Source organism: Panthera pardus, unplaced genomic scaffold (assembly GCF_024362965.1).
Source record: "Panthera pardus isolate Hobbes unplaced genomic scaffold, ASM2436296v1 HiC_scaffold_6, whole genome shotgun sequence".
Classification (NCBI taxonomy): domain Eukaryota; kingdom Metazoa; phylum Chordata; class Mammalia; order Carnivora; family Felidae; genus Panthera; species Panthera pardus.
Window position 1 is genome coordinate 136,031,299 of NW_026526991.1, and position 23,097 is coordinate 136,054,395.

Sequence of the window (23,097 nt, forward strand, 5' to 3'; positions counted from 1 at the left end):
GGTGGTAAGGCTTTAACCTCTCAAGCCTCCAGTCTCTTTGTTTCTAACATGGGGGTGATGGTAAAGCCCACCTCATGGGACTGTCATGGAGAGACCGGGTCCCTGCAGTGTGGGCCTTGCGGAAAGCAGTCTGGCCGCTGTCAGCACGGATGCGCCCAGCAACCCCTGCCATGCGTCCGGACGCCCTGCCCTCCTCCTGTGTGATGTGCATCTCATTTTCCATTGCTTGCTCAGCGCCCGTCTTTCATGCTGGGCTGGACCCCAGGAGGCAGGGGCCTCAGCTGCCGTGTGCACCGCTCTACCGCGTTCCCACTGCAGCCGCTCAATATTTCCAGAACAATAGGCTTTCCCACTAATTGACGAAATGACCTTAGCAAATTGCTCGCTTGCGCTGAAGGCAAATCTCTAGCGGCCCTGTCTGTCCAGAAGGCAGTCACACTAGATAACAGAGGATCTAAAATCCAGTTAGTCTGCGTGATGTGCATCAACTCGACTGGGCTTAGGGGCCCCCAGATACTGATCCAACATTATTCCCGGGGGTATGTGCAGGTGGCTCTGGACGAGAAGAACATCTAATCAATGGCCCTCCCCAGTGCATCGTCCCGTCCACTGAGGGCCTGAGTAGAAGAACAAGGCAGAGGGATGAACTTGCTCCCTGCTTGAGCTGGGTATCTATCTCCTCTGCTCTCGGACATCTGTGCCCCTGCTTCCTGGGCCTCAGACCCAGACCAAATGACACCCCTGCCTTTGCCGGCCTCCAACCTGCAGAAGACAGGTCATGGGGCTTCTCATGGGGCCGCCATAACTGTGTGAGCCACTTCCTGTAATAAATCTTCTCTTCTTTGTATCTCTAGATATCCTGTTCATTCTGTTCTGTGGAGAATCCTGACAAATAGAGTCTGCTTCCTTCCCATATCTCACATTCTTCTTTTTTTTAATGTTTATTTATTTTTGAAAGAGAGGCAGAGCATGAGCGGGGGAGGGGCAGAGAGAGAAGGAGACACAGAATCCGAAGCAGGGTCCGGGCTCTGAGCTGTCAGTACAGATCCCGACGTGGGGCTCGAACCCATGAACCGCGAGATCATGACCTGAGCCGAGGTCAGATGCTCAACCGACTGAGTACCCCAGGCGCCCCCTCACATCATGTTCTATGGCAATTTACCGGTTACCTGTCCTGCACATACATGCTTGTCCCAAATCCCTCCTGAGAGAAATGGTCAGTCTCCTATGAGGTGTGAATAATTCCTAAGTTAACTCCCTTTCCTGGGAGTCTCCTGTGGTTGCCCTCACTCACCTACCTGGAGGAGGTCCCCGTCTTCCTGGGGAATCCTTCATCCTTTGAAGTTCGTTCATCCATTCATCTGCCACCCACACACGATTGCTTAGTGCCCAGGGTGGACCAGGCCCGGGGGGGGGGGCAGGTGTGAGGGGTGTCAGGGACCTGAGAGCAGAGCCCAGTCTTCCCCACTTACAGATCCCAAACCCGAAGATTCTTACACTGTTCTGGTCTTCACACAGAGAGAGCTGCTCCTAGAATGAAGGCAGGTCCCCTCTGGCTTCCAGATGCTGTGGAAAGTGCACACCCAGCTGAAGCCTGTGTAATCTGTTTGTGAGAAGGCCTGATGGCTATCAGAATGTGACTGCTCTGGGAGAGGTTTCGCCTGGCCCGCTGCCACCGGTCACATCCACGCTAAATAAAAGGACAAGAAGGACAGCAGACTAGTGGGTGGGGACCGGGTCCATTTGGACTCTTCCTTTTATCTGATGTCTTCTGCACAAAAGCCCAGGAAATGACTTTAGGTCCCTCCTCTCTCTGAAACCTCAACCCGCACCCCCCCGTCCCCGCCTCTGCACTTTCATGGTGAAACGTAGCCATTTCTTCCTGGCTCCATACTGCTTCCCCGCTGAGCACCTAAGGGACGCAGCACCTTTGGGTGGAGACTCCAAACTGGCCAGAGGGGGAATCTGACTGCCTTCCTGGGTCAGGTCCGGGCCCATCCAGGTGCAGTCAGTCCTCAAGAGGGTACAAGGGCAGTGGGAGGGCAGGGGAGCTGTGCACCGGGGAGGGCAGGGGGCGTGCTGAGTCCTGAAGGTGTCTACTCTTTCAGCTGAACTTGTGGGGTTCTGCCCTGGCCTCTGTGGGACACGGGAGTGGCATCAGACAGAGCTGGGCACCTCTATCTACTTTGTTAGGGGTTAGGGTTTTTTTAAGTTGCTTTGATTCTCTTAATGTTATATTTTTCTTATTTAAAAAACTTTTTTTTAATGTTTATTTATTTTTGAGACAGAGGGAGAGACAGAGTCCAAGCAGGGGAGGAGTGGAGAGAGAGACCGAAGCAGGGTCCAGGCTCTGAGCTATCAGCACAGAGCCCGACGTGGGGCTCGAACTCACTACTCGTGAGATCATGACCCGAGCCGAAGTCGGACACCTAACTGAGTGAGCCACCAAGCACCCCTACATTTTTCTTATTAACCTCAAAACTTGCTCTACTGGAGGATTAGCGCTGTCCTGGAGGTCTAGAAAGAGTTGAAAAGTGTATCTAAGTGGGGATTAGCAAAATCCTTGCTGGGCAACTCCACCCCCTTCCTTTCCAATTCAAGCAGGACGAGGGGGCCAATGTACAGAGGCGGGCCCTGCGAGGAATACAGCTTACACCTCAAGGCACTTTAAACCACATCAAGAAACAAACGGTCAACACTATCAGGCAGTGAGGGGGTTCCTTGGGCCACCAAAGTCACAGCCGGCCATAGCTACGTCGGGCTGCTGGTCCGGCCCCTGGACACAGAGGGGAGGGGTCAGCTGGTAGAAAGTGGCAAGAGGCAGGGAGAGGGTACCCCATGGCCAGCGTTCAGTGGGCCACCTGCTCAGCCCTCTCTTGCTTCATATGTTAGCTGTTATCTGGCTGCACGCTTTGCCCACTCTAAAAAAATTTTTTTGACATTTATTTATTTTTTGAGAGACAGACAGAGCATGAGTTCGGGAGGGGACAGAGAGAGAAGGGGAGTCACAGATTCCAAAACAGGCTCCAGGCTCCAAGCTGTCAACACAGAGCCCGACGCGGGGCTCGAACTCACAAACCACGAGATCATGACTTGAGCTGAAGTCGGACGCTTAACCAACTGAGCCACCTAGGCACCCCATGCTTTGCCCACTCTAAGCAAATGGTTTAAGTGGGGACTTCCAGCTTTTTCCTTTTTTTAAATGTTAATTATTTATTTGAGAGAAAGAGAGAGAGGGAGAGGCAGAGAAAGAGTGAGAGAACGAATCCCAGGCAGGCTCCACGCTGTCAGCACGCAGCCGGGCGCAGGGCTGGATCCCACAGACTGTGAGATCGTGACCTGAGCCAAGATCCAGAGTCGGACGCCTACCCGACTGAGCCACCCAGGGGCCCCACTGCCAGCAGTTTCTAATGTTGGCTCCTCCGTGGTCTGGAGCTGGGGGCCTGGCACACACTAGGCCGATCAGAGTCTTTTCCTGCACCTGCCCTCGGAGGGCAGAGACGTGGCGAAGTCTGGCTTCTCTCTGGTGTGAGGGTTCCTCTGCCTGGGGCCCCTACAAGGCCAGAGGGGAGCCAGAGCCTCTGGTAGAACCCCTGATCCAGTAGGTTCCTGGGTCTCTGGGCGGCTTCTCCATTACTGGCTTGGTTACATGAGCCAGTGAGTCCTCTGCCCCAGACTGGGGCGCAGAGGGGGCTCCGTGGGCTGGTGGCTTCTCCGGGAGTATCTTGGTGCCGGCACCTGTGGAAGGCAGGGTGGGGAAGCAGCACTGGGTGCAAGAGAAGCCTCAGTCCCCTGGAGGTCTGGAAAGCTGGAGCGGTCCTTCTGAGTCACGGTCGGGGCGGGAGAGAGGGCAGGTCGTGGTGCCCCTGGAGGACCGGTCCCTGGATGCAGGCCTGGGAAGGGCACAGCCTTGGGCAAGGTGGCCCTGCAGCTGACACAGCCCTCAAGCTGCAGCCGGTGGGACCCCCAGCATTTTGGGTGATGGGTCATTCATTCTTGAACGGGAACTAAGCGATGACTCATAACATTCACCTATTTCCCCTTTTCCCTAAGCTACTTTGAATCGCATTTTCTTACAAGAGTCCCGACCTTTCGGAGGGAAGATTGCTCCTTGTGGCTAGAAGAGTCATGTTGTTTCACACCAGCATGCATGGAAAAGCATTAGGGGACCACAAGGACCAGAAACACTCCGAAGACAGAGGAGAAGAAAGCCACGTTGTGGGAGCTGATGTGATCCCAGCCTGGCCTTGAACGAGGGGGCCCTTACGCAGGGAACCTAACGAGGCCAGAAACTGTTTGGACCACGAAGAAACTTTAGATCCTGTGGCCCAACCTTCTCGTTTTTAGGGATGAAGAAAACCAGGACCCGGAGTGAGTAGGATTCCTGATACCTAGGTAGGCGCTGTGTGTTAGTTTCCTAGGGCTGGCTCAACGAACGGCCACAAACTACAAATTTATTCCCTCACAGCTCTTTTTTTTTTTTTAATGTTTATTTATTTATTTTGAGAGAGAAAGCGCACAGGGGAGGGGCAGAGAGAGAAAGAGAGAGGAGAGAGAGAATCCCAAGCAGACTCCGTGCCGTCAGTGCAGAGCTCGATGTGGGGCTCAAACCCACGAACTGTGAGATCATGACCTGAGCTGAAACCACGAGTCAGACACTTAACTGACTGAGCGGCCCAGGTGCCGCAAATTTATTCTGGAGGGCAGAGGTCTGAAATCCAGGTGTCGATGGTGCCACACTCCCTGCAGAGGCTCTAGGGGAGGGTCCTCCCCTGCCACTTGCAGCTTCTGGGGGCTCCAGCATTCGTTGGCTTGGGGCCCCGGTGGCTGCCTCCATGGTCACGTGGCTCCTCCCCGTGTGTCTGTCCCAGTTGTCCCTCAGTGGTTCTCTTACAAGGATACTGGTCGTTGGATATATATCCAAGATGATCCGATCTCAAAATCCTTAACTTGCTTATACCTGCAAAGACCTCTTTGCAAATAAGGTCACATTGACAGGTTCTAGGGGTAAGTAAGGACATGGGGCTTTGGGGGGGCACCATTCAACTGACTACATGTTCGTTGGGGGTAACCCTTTGTCCCGCTGTGAATGCAGTGCTTTGCCAAAGGGGTGCCTGGGTGGCTCAGTCGGTTAAGCATCCAACTCTTGATTTCGGCTCAGGTCATGATCTCACGGTTCATGAGATCGAGCCCTACGTTGGGTTCTGCACTGACAGCGTGGAGCCTGCTTGGGATTCTCTCCCTCCTCCCCCCCCCCCCCCCCGTCGCTGCCCCTCCCCCATTTGTGTGATGCACATGCACTCTCTCTCTCAAAATAAACATTTAAAAAAAGAAAGAGTGAAGTGGATCTATACATGCAGAAAAGAAATAATCCGTAAAATACATTGTTAAGTGAAAAAAGGAGAGGAATGAGCGTGTTGCCATTTGCATTACGTGTGTGTTGTGTGTGTTGTGTGTGTGTGTGTGTGTGTGTGTGTGTAATATTTCTGGAAGGATGCACGAGAAAGCGAGATCGGAGGTCTGCATGGAAGGAACACGTGCTGTTTTCCACAGTAAACTCCTAAGTAGCATTTGACTTTTTCTTCTTTTACCGGGTGTGTTACGTTGAAATCAAACATCGAGTAAAACAGATACGTGATATTGGCTTTTCTTATATATTGTCTGTTTAAAGGTGAGATCTACAGCGTCCGTCTCCTAAAGCTCTAGAATTGTGGCCTCTAGGGTCACGAGTCTGCGTCACGGGATTCCTCTCCTGCCCACCAGACCCAGCCACAGACTCCGGGCAGGCCAGCCTCACGCGTCACGTGACGGGAGGGAAGGTCCTTGCACACTCAGGTACCCCCCACGGGAGAGGAAGTGCTGAGTGACCCCGGTGTGCAAATAAAGCTGTTGGACCAAGGTGCTAATTCTTGGGCTGTTTCCTGGAAAGGCTCATAGGTGACAGGCTTGTCCCTCAAACCCACATCCCAGGGCACTGCCACTCTACACCTTGAGGATTTTTTTGGGCATCGGAGTCAGCAAAATCCCTGGCGAGGCAACAGAGCCCTGAGCGGCCCGCCAGCAGATAGCGCTGGGACACCAGGGCGGGCCAGGCGGACAAGTTCACGTGCATGGGGAAGAATAGTAGAAAAGCTCTCTTCATAGAGAGGGGACATTCGAAAGTGAATGCCCCAATCTTATTTACTTATTTTTAATAGAGAGAGAGCACGAGCAGGGGAGGAACAGAGAGAGTGGGAGAGAGAGCATCCCAAGCAGGCTCCGTGCCATCAGCGCAGGGCCCGACGCGGGGCTCGATCTCGCGAACCGCAGGATCGTGACCTGAGCCCAAGAGTCAGATGCTTAACCGACTGAGCCACCCAGGCGCCCGGAGACTGACAACCTTATGACAAAGTTCATGTGAGCGAGGAGATGGCGAGAATAAAGTGGCTACGGCCTAGGTTTGCAGACGGACACAGACAGGTTTCTGTTTCCACCGAAGACGAGAGGTCCAGTTGTTGCCAGACGTTCAGCCAAGCAGCCAGGGACATGCCTGTGGTCTTAGAGAACCAGAGCTGTCAGGTCCAGACCTGCCCCTGCCTGATGCCCACGTCGGTCACCGGGAGCAGGGAGCCGGTACGGACGAGGGGAGACTCCCTGCACCTCAGTGTTCTTATCTGCTAGGTGCCCTTTGGATTCCTCTGAGTTTTTCAAAGTGAAAATGCTCTCTTTTCTTTTCTTTCTCTTTTTTTTTAAATTTTTAATGTTTATTTATTTTTGAGAGAGAGAGACAGAGCATAAGCAGGGGAGGGTCAGAGGGAGACACACACACACACACACACACACACACACAGAATCCGAAGCAGGCTCCAGGCTCTGAGCTGTCAGCACAGAGCTGATGTGGGGCTCAGACTCACAAACCATGAGATCACGACCTGAACCAAAGTCAAACGTTTAACCGACTGAGCCACCCAGACACCCCGACACTCCTATTTTATTTTCTTAAAATGAGATTCTATCCCAGAGCATTTCTTTAAAACAAAAAAAAAAAAAATTAAAGTAATTTCTATACCGAACACAGGGCTTGAACTCCAAACCTTGAGATCAAAAGTCACACGTTCTGCTCACTGGTCCAGCCAGTTGCCCCCTTTTGGTTGTTTTTTTTTTTTAAATATACTTTATTTTGGGGGCGCCTGGGTGACTCAGTCGGTTGAGCGTCTGACTCTTGATTTGGACTCAGGTCATAATCTCGGTTCGTGAGTTCAAACCCCTCATCGGGCTTTGTGCTGACAGCATGGAGCCTGCTTGGGATCCTCCCTGTCCCCCTCTCTCTCTGTCAGTGCAGTTTGTGGCTTGAACCCATGAACTGCAAGATCACGACCCGAGCTCCAATCCAGAGTCGGACCCTTAACCGACTGAGCCACCCAGGCGCCCCAGTAATATACTTTATTTTTTAGAGCAATTGTAGGTCCACAGCACAATTGAGACGAAGGCCCGGAGAGTTCCCATCAGCCCCTGCTTCCCCACCATCAGCACCCCACACCAGAATCCCATTTGTTTGCAGGTGGCATGCTTCTCTTCCTGGCGAGCCAGAATCAGGGCTTTTCTGACTCAACCTGTCCACGGTCAACCACCTGCCTCTTGGTGGGGGAAGGGGGGTTGGCAGTAGAAGGGGATCCAGGAAACCACTGCTCCTTGTATGCACCCTCAACCAGTTCTGTGCTTCCCGGCCTGGACTTGGAGGCACCTGTCCTCCTAACTCCTGGACTTTTCTGGAGTCCCCTGGCTTGAATGAGTTTGCTTCTTAATGCCTTGCCTCTCTATATAGGCCCTGACGTCTCAGCTTTCTTTGGCCCGTCAGGTCATAGATTTGACCATCTGCTTTCTGTCTTTTCTGCCCTCTTTGAGCTCAAAGGTTTATACCCTTTTTATTCTGTTAATGCCATTTTAGCAGACCTTGGGGAGGGAACGAAGGTAAAGGCCTGTGCTCAATCTGCACTCAATTATCTCGAGTTTCATCTCTTATTATTGTGCCCCCACCCCACCCCTATCCTCTAACGAATGCCATGGCAACTCAGCTTCCACTCGTGTCGTAAGTCTATCTGCACGGTGTCTGACATTGTAAAAGTGTATGACAGTGGTATAGATTAGAAATCTCATTCCCCCGTCTCCACTATTTTCAGCCTCCTCCACTTTGCTGCATTGCGATGTAATCCTTCCGATTGCTGCTGGGGGTTACCTCCAACTCACTGCTACCGTGTACTAGAATTTCATGAATACTTCAGCTGCTTCTTACATGCCAGGAAATTTCTTTTTGATGCATACCCAGGAATAGAGAGCTGGGACATAGGATTTGCATATGTTAGAGGCAGTAAATACTGCCAGGTTTCTCTCCACGAGGGCTATGCCAGTGAAACCCTCCCAGAGACCTTACCACCTTAATCGTGACACTCCCAAAGGAGGACATAATGGTCAGCATTTCTCAAACTTATATGACCCTGGGATTCTTCCCTTGAAAAACACCTCGAGTCTTCGGTGTGTTGCAGAAGGTGCTGGGAGATGCTGATACAGGTTAAGCAGCACTGGAAAAGCAGCACCCTGTTTTGGGAGACGGGCAGAGAAGAAAAGCTATAAATCTACCTTATTTCCTTATTTTTAACCGACCAGAGTCATTCTATATAACCTTCACTGCTTAGTGAATTCTTCTTTGCCAGCTAATGCAAGAACTTGTTTTTCTGCTGTCTGAGAAAAGACAAGATGTTCTTCCTAATACTTTGTTATTTATTTTGGGGGCCATGGACAACTGAGTTTCAGTGGTCAAAACTGTGGCTATTCTAGTAAACCACGGGCATGTGTTCACAAATTGCTGGTAAGAAGTCCAAGACTAACCCTCGATTCTGACAGGCAGATAGCCCCACACTGGCATAAAGAAGAGAATTGAGGGATGCCTGCCTGGGTGGCTCAGTTGGTTAAGCATCCAACTTCGGCTCAGGTCATGATCTTGCAGTTCGTGAGTTCGAGCCCCACATCGGGCTCTCTGCTGTCAATGCAGAGCCCGCTTTGGATCCTCTGTCCTCTTCTCTTTGCCCTTTCCCTGCTTGTACTTTCTCCCCCCTCCCAAAAAAAAAAAAATAAACTTAAAAAAAACTCAAATATTAAAAAAAATTAAAAATAATGAAGAGAATTGATTTAAAAACTTCAAAATTAGAAACAGTAATTAGATACCAAGGGTAAAATGGCCGTGCCAAAGTAGAATTATACTATCACAACTCATAAATCAATCTGGAGTTAAAATGTGCAAACAGGACCCGATCTACTTAGCTCACCAAGGCCTAGCCCAGTGCTTGGCACAGAGGAGACACAATAAATAATTGTTGAAGAGAACCAAAAAAAAATCAGATGTTTTTATTTCAAAAGCCTTATAATGGAAGATTTGGGGTTAAAATTTTAAAGGGATGGAGATATTACAAATATATCTCAGAAAATTTTCTCCTAAATCACCAACGAATATAGTCCATAAAGTCAGGGTAGAGCACCTCACTTCTAGGGTTAAGGAAACATACGGCACACCTACTAGAGCATGTGTTCATCCCTCTTTTCTGGGAACTGGCCACCGTCCCCATGGTCGTGGACTCCTGGTAGCCACATCTCTGCCATGTGACTCTATGTCTTTAGTTGATTGGGTCAAGTTGGACACAACACCTCAAGCTGGGCCAGTTGGATTCTGTCTCTGGAAATTTGATATTGTGTTAAGAAAACCTGGATAGTCTAGCCCAACAGTTTCACCCTAGGTGATTTTTGCGCCCCCGTCCCAGGGACCTTGGGATTGTCTGCAGACGTTTTGATCGTCACAGCGGGGGCCAGGGAGAGGTTGGGTATTATTGGCCTCTAGTGTGGAGAGGCCAGGGATGCTGCCGAATGTTCTACAGTGCACAGAACTGGCCCCACCACAAAGAATGATCTGGCCGACAATGCGAGCATGGGGCTGAGGAGCCCTGCTCTATTGTGAGCGTCTGAATAGACGTGGCGTAACTCAGCTGAATGGGGCTGACAGCCGTCATCCACCATCCACGTCCAAGGAAAGCAGACAGTGTCCACCTGCAAAGAGAGAAAATAATGAAGTCGTACAGAGAGGAGCTGAGTGTAGAGACAGTTTTCTGATTCCTGACTTCCAGTTCCTTCCACACTGACTATACTTTTGCCCTGCATCCTTCTGATAAATCCCCCCTCTATACTGGAGATACCCTGACGTGGTTTTTGTTACTCGAAACCAAAGTTTATTTAAGCTAATACAAAAAGCATTCCAGTGAATGATTTTAAAGTGACTTAAGAAACGTTAAGGCTTGGGCAGCTTACAGAGCATTCTCGTCTAGGAGGGAACAAATAAATCACGATTTCAGTCAGTCGTCGTTGTTTTTCCTTGACAGCCAGGCTGTTTTCCCACAACTTCTCTGCAGTTAGAGGCCACAGTAAGTTGAAGCTTTTTGAAGGGCAAAGGGGATCTAGAACATGCTTGCACTACTCTTAGGAAGTTTTTTGGAAATTGGGACACCTGACTCACCTGCTTGGCCACTACACCTGAAACCCCACCCTGTTCCACCAACCCAACTCCTCTGCATTCCAGAGAGCTGCCACGAATTACACTTGCTAATGATTTCTATTTTGCATATTATGTTGTGTTGTTAGGCTCATCACCAGTCTTGGTACTGATTTCGTTTCTCTATACACAGAAATTCAGTAAAAGTTATGATGTAAGGTAAGCCACTGAAAGGGTCTCTGATACTTAGTTTCTTCCTGGAAGTCTTATCGTTCTTTATCCAAGTCTTGGGAACATTGTGAATTCATTCCTTTTCCATACACAGAGCTTCCTTTTTTTTTTTTTTAAGTTTATTATTATTATTATTATTTTTTTTTTTTGAGAGAGAGAGACAGAGAGAAAGACACAGAGAGAGAGAGAGAGAGCACAAGCAGGGGAGAGGCAGAGGGAGAGAGAGATTCCAAGCAGGCTCTGCAGAGCCCCACACGGGCTCGATCCCCCGAACCATGAAATCATGACCTGAGCTAAAATCAAAAGTCAGACACTCAACCTACTGAGCCACCCAGGCGCCCCTGCAGTGAGAATTCTTACGAGCAGAAGAGAGCAGGCAGGTTCAAGTAGAAGAGTAGGGGAAGAATGTCTCAGACAAAGGGAAAAGCATGTCTCGATGGAAAGGAACATGATGAGTTCACGAAACAGAAAATGTTTGGAGCAGCTCAGCCAGTCATCTGTCTATTGGCCCTCAGCTCCATTCCTGCTTTTCTCTGTATTGCAGGAGCTGAGTCAGCAAATGACACTTCCCAGAGCCCTCTGCCAACAGGCTTCCGGTGAGTTCTGCCAGTGGAAAATGCTGGTGGAAGACTGGGGGCAGGAGCAGCCATGCTGTTGGTAGCACCTCCGGCCATGGCCCCAGTAGCGGCCTGTGGGTGGGGACTCCTGGGCTCCAGTGGCAGTAGAGGCTCTGGCAGAGGCGGTGATGGCAGTCTGTCAGCCTGAGAGCACAGTGGACTTGAGGGCTGGGTAATACCATTTTCCCTCTTGCTCCAGACTTTCAGGCTGTTTCTAACTTCTGGGTAACTTTCTCCTTTTTGCCTCTCCAGCCATTTCGTTTTGAAACCAATTCCCTATATTGTATCGCCTCTATTTAAAATACCTAGAGTGTGGGTGCCTGGGTGGCTCAGTCGGTCAGGCATCTGACTCTTGGTTTGGGCTCGGGTCACGATCTCGGGGTTTGTGAGTTGGACCCCCACCTTGGGCTCCGCACTGATGGTGTGGAACCTGCTTAGGATTCTTTCTCTCTGCCCCTCTCACACACTTTCTCCCTCAAAATAAATAAATAAACTTAAAAACAAACAAACAAGCAAATAAAATACCTAGAGTGGTTGCTGTTTTTCTGACGGAACGCCGACTAATACAGCAGTGAATTGGAAGCAACGGTTAGGGGCAGAGGAGCGTTGTGGAGAGAGGTTTGGTTGGTTAGGTAATTGAGGGCCAGATCATTTAAGCTCATCTTTGGAAATGACCAGTGTTTGGACTTTTTATTCCAAGAGCAGTGGAGGCCTTGGAAAGATTTTAAAGACATGATCAGCTTGGTCACTTTGGATTTTTTAGAAAAATTTTTCATGTTTATTTTTGAAAGAGAGACAGAGGGTGAGTGGGGGAGGGGCAAAGGAGGGGCAGAGAGAGAGACACACACAGAATTCGAAGCAGGCTCCAGGTTCTGGAGCTGTCAGCACAGAGCCCAACACGGGGCTTGAACTCGTGAAGCACGAGAGCCGAAGTCAGATGCTCAACCGACGGAGCCACCCAGGTGCCACCCCCAGTCACTTTAGATTTTGATGAAGTTCACTTAGGTTAGACTATAGAGAACAAGCTTGAGACACCTGTACTGAAGGCCAGGTGTCCAATTAAGAAAGCTTTTGCACTTATCTAAGGAGATAACTTGACGGTGGGCTGTACCAGTGTAGCAGCAATGAGGTTGGAGAGAAGGGACTGGGATTTTTATGAGGCGGAATGGCCAGAACGTAATGGGGGGTATTGTGGCAGATTGAAGATGGGTACACACACATTGGCAAGTTTTCTCACTGACAGGTGGGTTTTATAGCTCCTTTTTTTGTTTTGTTTCAGTTTTTATTTATTTTTGAGAGAGAGAGAGGGTGAGAGTGTGTGTAGAAGAGATGCTGCGCCAGTCCCTGGGCCCAGGCCTTCCATTTCTTGTTTCTTGGGATGTACACCCTTGGAAGACAACTACCATACTTCGAGACGTGCAAACCGAGTGGAGGGGACACACATACATAGCTGCTGTTGTCGACAGCCCCAGCTCAGCACCCGGCTGACAGCCATCATCAGCTGTGAGCCACGGGAGTGCGCCATGTTGGATGTCCAGTCTAGTCGAGTTTTCAGATGATGTAAACCCCCTGGTTTACAACTGCGTCATAGACCCAAGCAATTCCCACACATCTGAACCCATTCAACCCCCGGAACCGTTAAGAGATAGTAATACCTTGTTAAGTCACTAGTTTTTTGTTTGTTTGTTTGTTTTTTAAAGCCACTAAGCTTTGGGGTGGTTCCTTACACAGCAAAACAAAATCGGAATAGATGTGGAAGGAGAGAAAGAAGACAGAAGCAAGGATGAGATCTAGAATTCTGGTTTGGACCCAGGGTGGAGCCAGTCACTACTAAACTGGAGATTGGGAGCAGATTGCAGTTTGTGGGTGTGGGCAAATGAATGCAGCATAAACTGGGAAATACTTATTTGGGGGATCTAATTAAAAATTTCCCCCAGATATCCTATTATGTTTTATCTTCAGCATTAGCTATCCAGATTTTAAACAGATTTATATTGTATAGATCTCTAGCTTTAAGAGCCTGTAAAGTATTAATTTTAGTATCTTCTGCAATAAGAAAAGCTGCCCTTGTCAAAAGTTATCAAAAGGAACTGGTACTATTTCGTCACATTTAGTCCTTGTTGATCTAGGGATTAAGTTCCAGGTGTCTCATTCATTCATCAAATATTTACTCATCATCTGTCAGGCATGATGGCATCATTATGGACTTTACATTCTGATTAGCAGGCAGACAAGGAACAAGTAAAGGATGTAATTAGCAATTTGATAGAAATCAACGAAAGCAACAAGCAGGGTGCTTTTAGAGAATGAAATTTGAGGAGAAAGCTACTTTAGACAAGGTGGTCAGGGAAGATTTTCATGCAGAAACTTAAGGAAGCAGAAAGAACCAGCTGTGGAGACGTGTATGTAGGAGGGGAAGTGCGGCTTGGTAGTTATGGGACCCACAAGAGCGCAGAGGCCCTCGGGTGGTTAAAAGCTTGACCAGATTCTAGGAACTGAAAGACTAGTGTGTTTGGAGTGTAGTGAACAAGAAGCACACAAGATGAAGTTGGAGAGATATAAGGAGGTTAGATTGCACAATACCTTTTAGGCCATAGCAAGGGGTTTGCATTTTATTCTAGACGCAAAAGGTAGGCAGAAGCATGAACAGGATCCGATTCACATTTCAGGAAGATAATGGTTACCACAGACAGAAGGGAAACTGGTTGAGAAACTGGTACAGGGGGTTCAGGACAGAAAGATGTCCGGGACTGGGGTTCGTTCTGCTATCTTCCTTGGACTCAGTCTCTCCCTCTGTAAAGCGCGGGCGGGGGCTTAGTGCAAACAGATCAGCAACGATTCCCAAGCACCCGGCTCTAAATCACAATCACACTGAACTCTTGCTTTGTACAAAGACTTAAATACCTTTACGAGGGATGGTATTTTCCACTGCTCTCCACGAGTCACCCACTTCCCCCAAACCTAAGTTTCACTCTTTTAGGAATACACTGAACCATTTAGTGGCTTTCAAGCCACTTCACCGTAAACAGTATTTGTTGTCTACCAAGTTCCTTGGCAACTGGAATAGATGAGGTTGAAGATCCTAGAGCAGGCACGGAATTCAGGATTAATCCAGTTGTTTTTGGTTTTTTGTCTGTTTTGTTGTTTTTTAGTTTTTGTTTTTGGGTTTTTTTGTGTGTGTGTGTCCTTCCACAAACTAAACTTCAGTGTAGGGGATCAGATTGAAGAGCCTCATTAGCCTAAAATTCAGATCCCTTATCCAACGCTTTGGAGTTTCTCATTAACTTCACCTGAATATTGATGAATTACCCTTTACTTAAAACATGGTAACATAATTCAGCAGATATGCTCAAAAGCCTCTTCAACATTCAGAGGTTGATGGCAATACAGCAATACATGAAGAAGGCTCTTTATTGTTATTTTTATTTTTTACTTTTTATATATATATATTTTTTTTAAGTAGGTTCCACGCCCAGTGTGGGGCCCAAACTCACAACCCTGAGATCAAGAGTTGCATGCTCCAGTGACTGAGCTAGTCAGGTGCCCCAAAGATTTTTTTTTTTTTTAAAGTATTCTCTAAGCCCAACACGGGGCTCAAACTCATTACTCCTAGATCAAGAGTCACATGCTTTACTGATTGAACCAGCCTGGACTCGTTATTGCTAGTTTTTAAAAATGGGTCAATATTTCATGTCAGTTAAAAAATGTAGGTAATGTTGTAAAAGCAGCCAGAGAGATCCCTTCCCCCTCCCATCTTCTCCCACCGTGTGAGGACAAAGCGAAAAGACAAATAGAACCAGGAAGCAGGCCCTCAGACACACCTTGATCTTTTACTTGGTAGCCTACAGAACTCTGAGAAGTAAATTTCTGTTGTTTATAAGCATGTGCATATGCACGTGCACATACTTGGAGAGAAACAGCAGGACCTTCTTAAAACATGCTTAGCTACCAGAAGAGTCAGTTACACCCACTGGCACATAATGGGTTCAGTAGTCAACTCTGCACTTGGTTTTTGTCTACTTATAGAAATTCATTTGGTCGCTAATGGATACAAATCCAATTAAGGTACATAAATTTAAACTGTCCAGCACCCCCCCCCCCCCAAAGGTGCACTGTCTGGTAGAGCACTTAAAACTTTTTCTGGGGCGAAGAAACATTGTACAATACTGTTACATTATTTCCGGAATCTGAATGATTTAAGTATGAAGGAAGTTCTGTCCACCAAGATTCTCTTTGAATAGCTCTTATCCAGCGGTGCTTGGGAGTAAATCTAGAAGGAAACGCCAACTCTTTCGTCTGAGTATGCAGACTTATCCCAGGCTGAAAACACAGGCTATCCAAGGCTTTAGGGAAATCGCTTATCTACACTGCCCCTATAGGGTGTACTCTCTTTGGTTGAGAACACAAGCCTCTCCTTACACCTGTCTCCATACCCAAAGCTGGAGATTCCAGGGGGAATCCTAAAACAGTTGGGGGTGGGGGAAGGAGTGCATACACTGGTCAGTTACAATTCCTATAGCCGGCTTGAGCTACAGCTCTCAGGCCTGCTTCCCAAACCTGGACTTCCCCTATATTTACGCTAAAAGTTTTCTTTCTTAAAAAATTGTTGTTGTTGTGTTTCCCCTTCCCTTAAATTTCCTCAGGCCGCACAGGCAAGACACAGGGCGGGAAGTAAGGTAACACGAGTGATTTCTGAGCTGCTTAAAATACCTCGGGTCCTCTTTCATTGAGAAAAAGGAGGCAGGACAAAAAGGAAAACAAAGCAAGTTGCCACTGGCCGAGGTAGGCGCAGCCGCACGAGCACTCGGGGCCGAGGCCTGCACGACGCTCGGCCCGCGGTGCGTAGCCAGCCGGTGGCAGGGCGGGAGTGCGGGGCCCCCGGCCGGCTCCGGCGCACGTGGCCGACTCAGGCTCAAAGTCCAAGGGCGGCGGGAGGTCTCGGGGCCCTGGGCGCGCCTCGGCTCCCACACCACTGCGGGAGCAACGAACCGGACCGCCGCTCTCCGACCGCCGGCACGCTCCCAGCCGTACGACCTCAAGGGCCCAGGCGCGGGGACCCCCCTCCGCCCCCTCCGCCCCCAACCACGGTGGCAGCGGGCCGGGTGGAAGACCGGAACCGCTGAAGGCACAGCCCGCCCTCTTCTCGCGAGACGTGAGAGAGGAAGAAAGTTGGTCGGGCGACGGAATGCAGCCAATGAGAGGGCGGGAAGGCTGTGATCGACGGCCCTCCGAGCGCCTTCCCTAAGCCCCGCCCCGGCTGCGGAGGCCCCAGTCGCCGCCCGCCTTCCCCTCCCTTCCCGGTCTTCCCTCTCCTCCCTGCCCCGCTCTTCTCTTCCCGTCTGAGGTGGCGGCCGGCGTCCCTCCTCTCCAGCTCCGTTTCGCCTCTAGCCCTGGCTTCCCGTTTTTGTCGGGCCCCGAGACCGGTCTGAGCGCTCCCCCTGTCGCTTCAGGGTGGTCGAGTAGCCCCGGGCCCCTCGAATCCCTGCGCTTTCTCCCTTCCTGGGCTTCGGTGCTCGTCCTCCCCCGCCATGAATGAGGAGTACGACGTGATCGTGCTGGGCACCGGCCTGACGGTGAGTTCTGGGCGGCGGGCCCCGCGCCCCCTCTCCCCACCCCTCCCTGCCGCCCGCGCCGCCGCACGAGGCCCGGGCCCTCCCCGCCCGGCCGCGCCGCCTTCTGCCCGGGCCGGCCTCCCAGCGGGGCCTGCGTCTCGCACGCTGTCCTTGTGCACACGGCCTTTGGTCGTCGTTGGGGGCCTTGCTCTGCAGGGCGTTGGGGCGGGTGGCGACGGGTGCGTCCCCACGAGTCCGGGCCTGCGGCAGTGCCCAGCTGCTCGGGCTCGCGGCCCTAAAGGTGAATCGAGAGACCGGAGATGGAAAACCCGGTCCAGCTGGAAAAGGACAGTTTTTCCGTTTTGCTCGGCGGGGTGGGGGGGAAGCCCGATTGGGGATCGGTACTCGTCCACCTCCTTTATGGGTTGCTGGCCTCTCCCGATTGGAAACGGAAAAGCACCAGGCAGAGTGGGGGAGGGCGGAGGCCACTCTTGCGTTTCCTACTTAGACTTCAGCCACTACTGCTCATCCGTCTTTGCCTGCCAGAGCTAGGCAGAAGATTTTGTGACGGGTCCTTGGCCAGTCGCTCTTTTGTGCTGGATACAGTTCGGTTAACTTAGGTTTGGGGAGAAAAATTAGCCTTTTATCTCCGCGCCCGTTTCAAATGAGAGGCATTATGCCTTCCTTCTCACCACCCTCCCAGCTCACTTTTTGAGCATCTGTAGAGTTGGAAATGAGTTTGCTCAAAACTTGTCTATCGAATGCTTTCTCAGCTGACCTTTGGCACCTTTTCCTTTTGTTCGGTCTGTTCCCTGCCTCCATTGTCGCTTCTCGGGGCTTTCCCCTAAGAAATGAATTGGTGATGGATTGATGGCTATAGAGGCCAAGTTCTCTACTACTGGCCGGCCGAGACCCACGTGTGACTGGCCGAGAAGCAGCACCAAATAGCTGAGACCACTGACCTAGGAAACTACCGGGTTGTTTTGAAAGGTTGAATTTCTTTCCAGGTGGTGAGTTGGCCAACTGTAGGGTGCCTAAACGAACAGGCCCACCTGCTGTTAATGTTTCTTCAATTAATGTTTTTAAAGTGTCTGATTTTAAAGTGTCCAAGCTGTGCGGCTGTTTTTCTTCAGTGAATGTTTTTAAAGCATCTGATTGGGATTCCAAGCTGAGCTCTGTGGTCTGTGGAGGGTTTTGCCCATGGGGATGGGGACCGTTGCTGCCGGCATGTTGTAAGAGCCCGTTCTGTTTTCCTGCGGTTATTGCTGGTCTTTCAGATTTGCTCTTGATTAGGTCCGTTGGACGTGGACGAACGAGTGCAAATCCTTCTTGCAGGTTTCTACATGCCTGGTTTGGAAGCAGCAGTTTGTGTCAGAGATAGCACAGTCGTACTGGATACCGACCCAGTGGAGATGATGCATTTTATTTAAGTATTCATTTGGGTTGGGGCGCCTGGGTGGCTCAGTCGGTTGAGCGGCCGACTTGGGCTCAGGTCACGATCTCGCAGTTTGTGAGTACGAGCCCCGCGTCGGGCTCTGTGCTGACAGCTCGGAGCCTGGAGCCTGCTTCGGATTCTGTGTCTCCCTCTCTCTGTCTCTCAAAAATAAATAAACATTAAAAAAATTTAAACATTCATTTGGGTCGATTGTGATCTTTTTGGTGAGTGGTAGATTCATGCCTAACTAGAAATCAGACCAATTTCTGCCCTCACTTTACAGCTGTGATAGCTTTAATCCCCGTGAGCCTTCTTACATTGTTTTCTCAGATGTTCTTTGAGAATTCTCTCCATTCAGAGCATCCACGCTCATTGATGGGAGCGGTGGTGGCAGGATGATTTGACCATGGTAAATCTTGTACCCTTTTTTCTAGTGACACCAGGACTGCTCAAAGTGAGATGAGACCACCAAAGTTAAAAACCCTGAAATCACGCTTGGCCGAGTATTTGGAGTGGACATACCACTTAATTTTCTTAATTTTTGGCTTCTAAATAGTTAGTACCTGAGGCTTGAGAACCTGCAAACAGGCAAACGCAATCCACTATGGGTACCACATATGGCAGGAGGGCAGTGTGTTGAGTACTTTTAGTGCTGTGAACTTGTTACTTTTAAAGAAAGTGTCAGTGTTTGTTGCCTAGTGTTGGCACTGTTTTGTGTCAGTTGTTCCTTCTAAAATGAAGGTCATAGTGATCCACAGATGTTGCTGGTAACTTTAATAAATAAGACACAAAATGTATACCTTAGAACAAAATCATTCTGTGTCTAGGAGAAAGGGAATATTCCATATAATTGAATTTTCTGAGGAATTGAGGATTGATTCTCCCTTTAAAGAAAGAACCACAACTTTTTGATAAAAGCTGCTCCAAATGACATCACAACTTGTTTACCAAACTAAGGAACATAATTTACTTGATAACTAAGATTTCACGCCCTGAGGATTAAGCACTGTGTCATGCCTTGACATGATGAGACACCTGGTAAGCTCTGGCCCTCACTAACTAGTCGCAGACTGCTTGCCTTTGTGAGTGAGTGAGCGCTTCAGTCTGCTTTTCATTTTCTTCCTCCTCCCTTACTTTGCTGTTAAGGTGACCTTTACTTTCCTTTGATGGCAGCGTGTGTAGACCTCATCTGACCACCTAAGATGCTGCTTCTAATTGACTTTGGGTTTGGCAGTGAATTCTTGAATTTTCTTAAAAATAGTGTATAAAAGGGTAACTAGTTCCACAGCTGTTGGTGCCTCGAGGAGGTATTTATGTTGTTTTGTTCTACATAATAATTCTGGTAGAGGGTCATGAATAGAAACATACTCTAGTGATACTTAACCAGTATTCTCAGTATTCTATATTTAGAAATTATTTTACATCCCAGATGTGATTTCTCCTTTTTTCTTTATTAAAATTTTGTGATTTTAAAGAGGAGTTTTTATATCTGATTTAAACATCTTAAATTGCTTCTCAGATTTGCTCTTTGAAAATCCTTGCCGTCGCTCTGTTAGAGTTTTGTTCACAAAGGACTTTCTATTCACTGCAGTAGCAGTCATTGGGCCAATATGTACAAATGTCTTATTTTTGGAAGGTATAAATGTTTTGCAGTCTGTATTTTAAATCCGTTTCAAGCGTACTGGCCCAATAGAACAGAAATAAAATCAGATGCATTTCAGCGTCTAGAGGTAGTAGTGAGATACTTGGTTTGAAAAACCACTAGGTAAATATTTTGGCTCACATAGATGATAATCGACATTTACCTCTATCTTCCTTCTCCTTGTACCTGATTAAAGACTCTTTTTTTTTTTTAAAGATTTTTTTTAATGTTTATTTATTTTTGGAAGAGAGAGAGACAGAGCATAAGCGGGGGAGGGGCAGAGAGAGAGGGAGACCCAGAATCCAATGCAGGCTCCAGGCTCCGAGCTGTCAGCACAGAGCCCAATGCAGGGCTCAAACCCACGAACTGTGAGGTCATGACCTGAGCTGAAGTCGGAGGCTTACCTGACTGAGCCACCCAGGCGCCCCGAAGACTCTTAATGGAGTAATGTCTTCCCCAATTTCAGTTATTTAAACTGTGACTGTTGTGATCAGTTACAGGCAATAAAGAGGTAAACGCACTTTCTATAAACAAATAGCTTCTCACAGAGGACGGTAACTGTAGGAGTTGATATGAGAAAGTACTAAGAGCTGTAATAGAGCTACACGTGGGAATTCAGACAGGGGAATCAGGAAAACCTTCATAAAGAAGGAAGTATGTAAGCTGACTTTTTAAAATATTGGTAGGCTTTGAGCAGGAGGAATGATTTTCTAGGCAGAGTGAGCAGGATAGGTTGGTAGTAAGAACAGGATGTATGGAAGGAATGGGAAGTTCATTTTGCCTCAGACAGAAGGTATGAAGAGGCAGATTGGGAAATAAGGTTGGAAAGAAGGCCTGTTGGTAAAAAGGTTGAATGTACTAGGCTAAGAAATTTGAACTTTATCTTTTTAAGCAGTGGGAGAGGATTTTGAGCAGGAAACATATAATTAGAGCCAATTTCAAGAAAAATTATCTTCTGACAGCATTTAATGAGATGCATTTAAGGGACAGACATTTAAAGGAACATTCTGCTGAAAACAGTGGGTTTTTTTTGTTATTGCTGTAAAGCATATATCATTGAGATTAGTGGATTCAGAAAATGTTCAAGTTAACATTTTCTTCATATTTCTAGGTAAGTGGGTTTCAAGAGGGACTTTTCTTTAGTATCGGTTTTTTGGTACCTGTTTTCCTAATCATTTTTGTGTGCGTTTACTTTCTGTTTGGTGTTTTTTGCTGTAGTTTTGTTTTTCCTGTAACAACTGTAACAAGCGATGCCTTTAAAGGTGGTTATTATCAGCTCTTTGGACTTTAGTGAATCTTCAAATTATTGAGCCCTTTATTTTAGGCCTCCACCTTTAGTGCTTGCTTTAGAGCCATGGTCCAGTGAGTGGATCATGCTTATTTGCAGGGGAGCATGAGAAGTTATATATAGAAGACATGCAACATGCAGATTTGCTTGCTGTATTTTTGCTTCCAAAAGTTGAACTCTGAAGTCTGCCTTTGTTGGCTGGAAATAGGACTATTTAGTCTCCCTCTCTCCGTGCCCTAACCTGTTTTTGAGATAGTAAGTTTTATTTTACTTTCATGTATTATGTTGAGCCGTATATGTTAGTGCTGCTTTGGATTTTGTGTTTTGAACAAGTGAGTTGCTTTTGGTAATATTAGGGTTGGAAAATGTCTTCAGTTCTGTTTATCAAGACATCGTTAAGAAACTGAAAAGGCAAGCCACAGAATGGAAGAAGATGTTTGCAATATATATAACTAATAAAGCACTTTTATCTAGAATATGAAAGGAACTTTTATATAGCAGTAAGAAGAAGCCCGTTTTTAAAAAGGGCAAATAATTTGAGTAGGTACTTATCAAAAGAAGATACTGATTATCAGTTAAACTATAAAAAAGTGCCCAACCTCATTAGTTGTCAGGAAATGCAAATTAAACCACATCCTAAGTAGAAGGGCTAAAATTAAAAAGACACAAGTGTGTTGGGCAAGGATTTGAAACAACAGCAACTTTCACACACTGCTGACAAAAGTGTACGTTAGTACAATCACTTTGGAAAGCTGTTTGGGAGTATCTCCTGAAGTTGAACACGATTGTGCCTTCCTTGATATGTATCCAACAAATACATAATAAAAACACGTTGAGAATATTTGTAATGGTCAAAAATTGGAACCGTCCAGATGCCCATCAACTAAAGTCTCTACAGCTCTGTTACCCAAACCGTGGTCCTTGGACCAACTGCTTCTGCAACACCTGAGGGCTTTTGCTGGAAGTGCAGAAGGCTAGGCCTCACGCTGGATATGCCGAAGCAACACCTGCAGGCCAGCGTGATCCTCGGTTTTGTTTTGTTGAAGTAGGCTCTAAGCCCGGCGTGGGGCTCGAACTCGGTGACCCCGTGACCTAGAGTTCATGCTCTACCAGCCAGGCACCCCTGCCTAGCGTGATCCCCAGTTGATTCTCACCTTTGTTAGAGTTTGGAGCGGCGGTGCTTTCATAACCGTTCTTGAAACTGGTCCTGGACCAGCCTCATTAGTGGTCTCCCAGCCTGGTGAGAAAGCCCCAACCCAGTTCTGGGGATGGAAGCCCCACAATCTGTTTTAACAAGCCCTCCAAGTGATGTGGATGCAAAGTGAAGTGTGAGAACCTGCTTAGAATTGACGTTTCTCAGCCCTTCGCGGGTGAGGCTACATGGGAAGCACACGCTGAGATCCATCCACTGCTTGCAGGGTTAGACCTTCTGTAAAGGTCCAGATGGTGAATCTTTTAGGCTATGCCGGCTATGCAGTCTCTGTCACAACCACGGTTCTACTGTGGGACCGTGAAACCAGCCGTGGACACTATGTAAATGAATCGGAATGGGTGCTTCCCAGTAAATCTTTATGAAAATCGTGTGCAGGCTGGACTTGACTCTTGTACCTTGGGGACTCTGCTCTGTGGCAGTGAGAATAAGTGAATTTCAAGAACACACAAAACATGGGTGAATCTTGTAAACATAATGTTGGATAAAAGGTGTATATACAAAAAAAAAGGTATACTGCATGATTCCATTTATTCTGAGTTTAAAAACCAGCAGAACAAATCTTTGCTCTTAGAAATCATGAGAAGGGGTGGGGGGTGTGGTTGTGAC

The 23,097-nt window shown here is 48.2% G+C and overlaps 1 protein-coding gene across 1 annotated transcript in view; it reads left to right on the forward strand.

The window, feature by feature from the left end:
* Positions 1-16,626: 16,626 nt before the first annotated feature.
* Positions 16,627-23,097, forward strand: part of GDI2 (GDP dissociation inhibitor 2) — a 33,901-nt gene continuing 27,430 nt past the window's right edge. Inside the window, exon 1 of the mRNA XM_053895428.1 lies at positions 16,627-16,934. Coding sequence (XP_053751403.1) covers positions 16,890-16,934 — 45 coding nt within the window. The 5' untranslated portion in view covers positions 16,627-16,889. The remainder of the gene's footprint in view (positions 16,935-23,097) is intronic.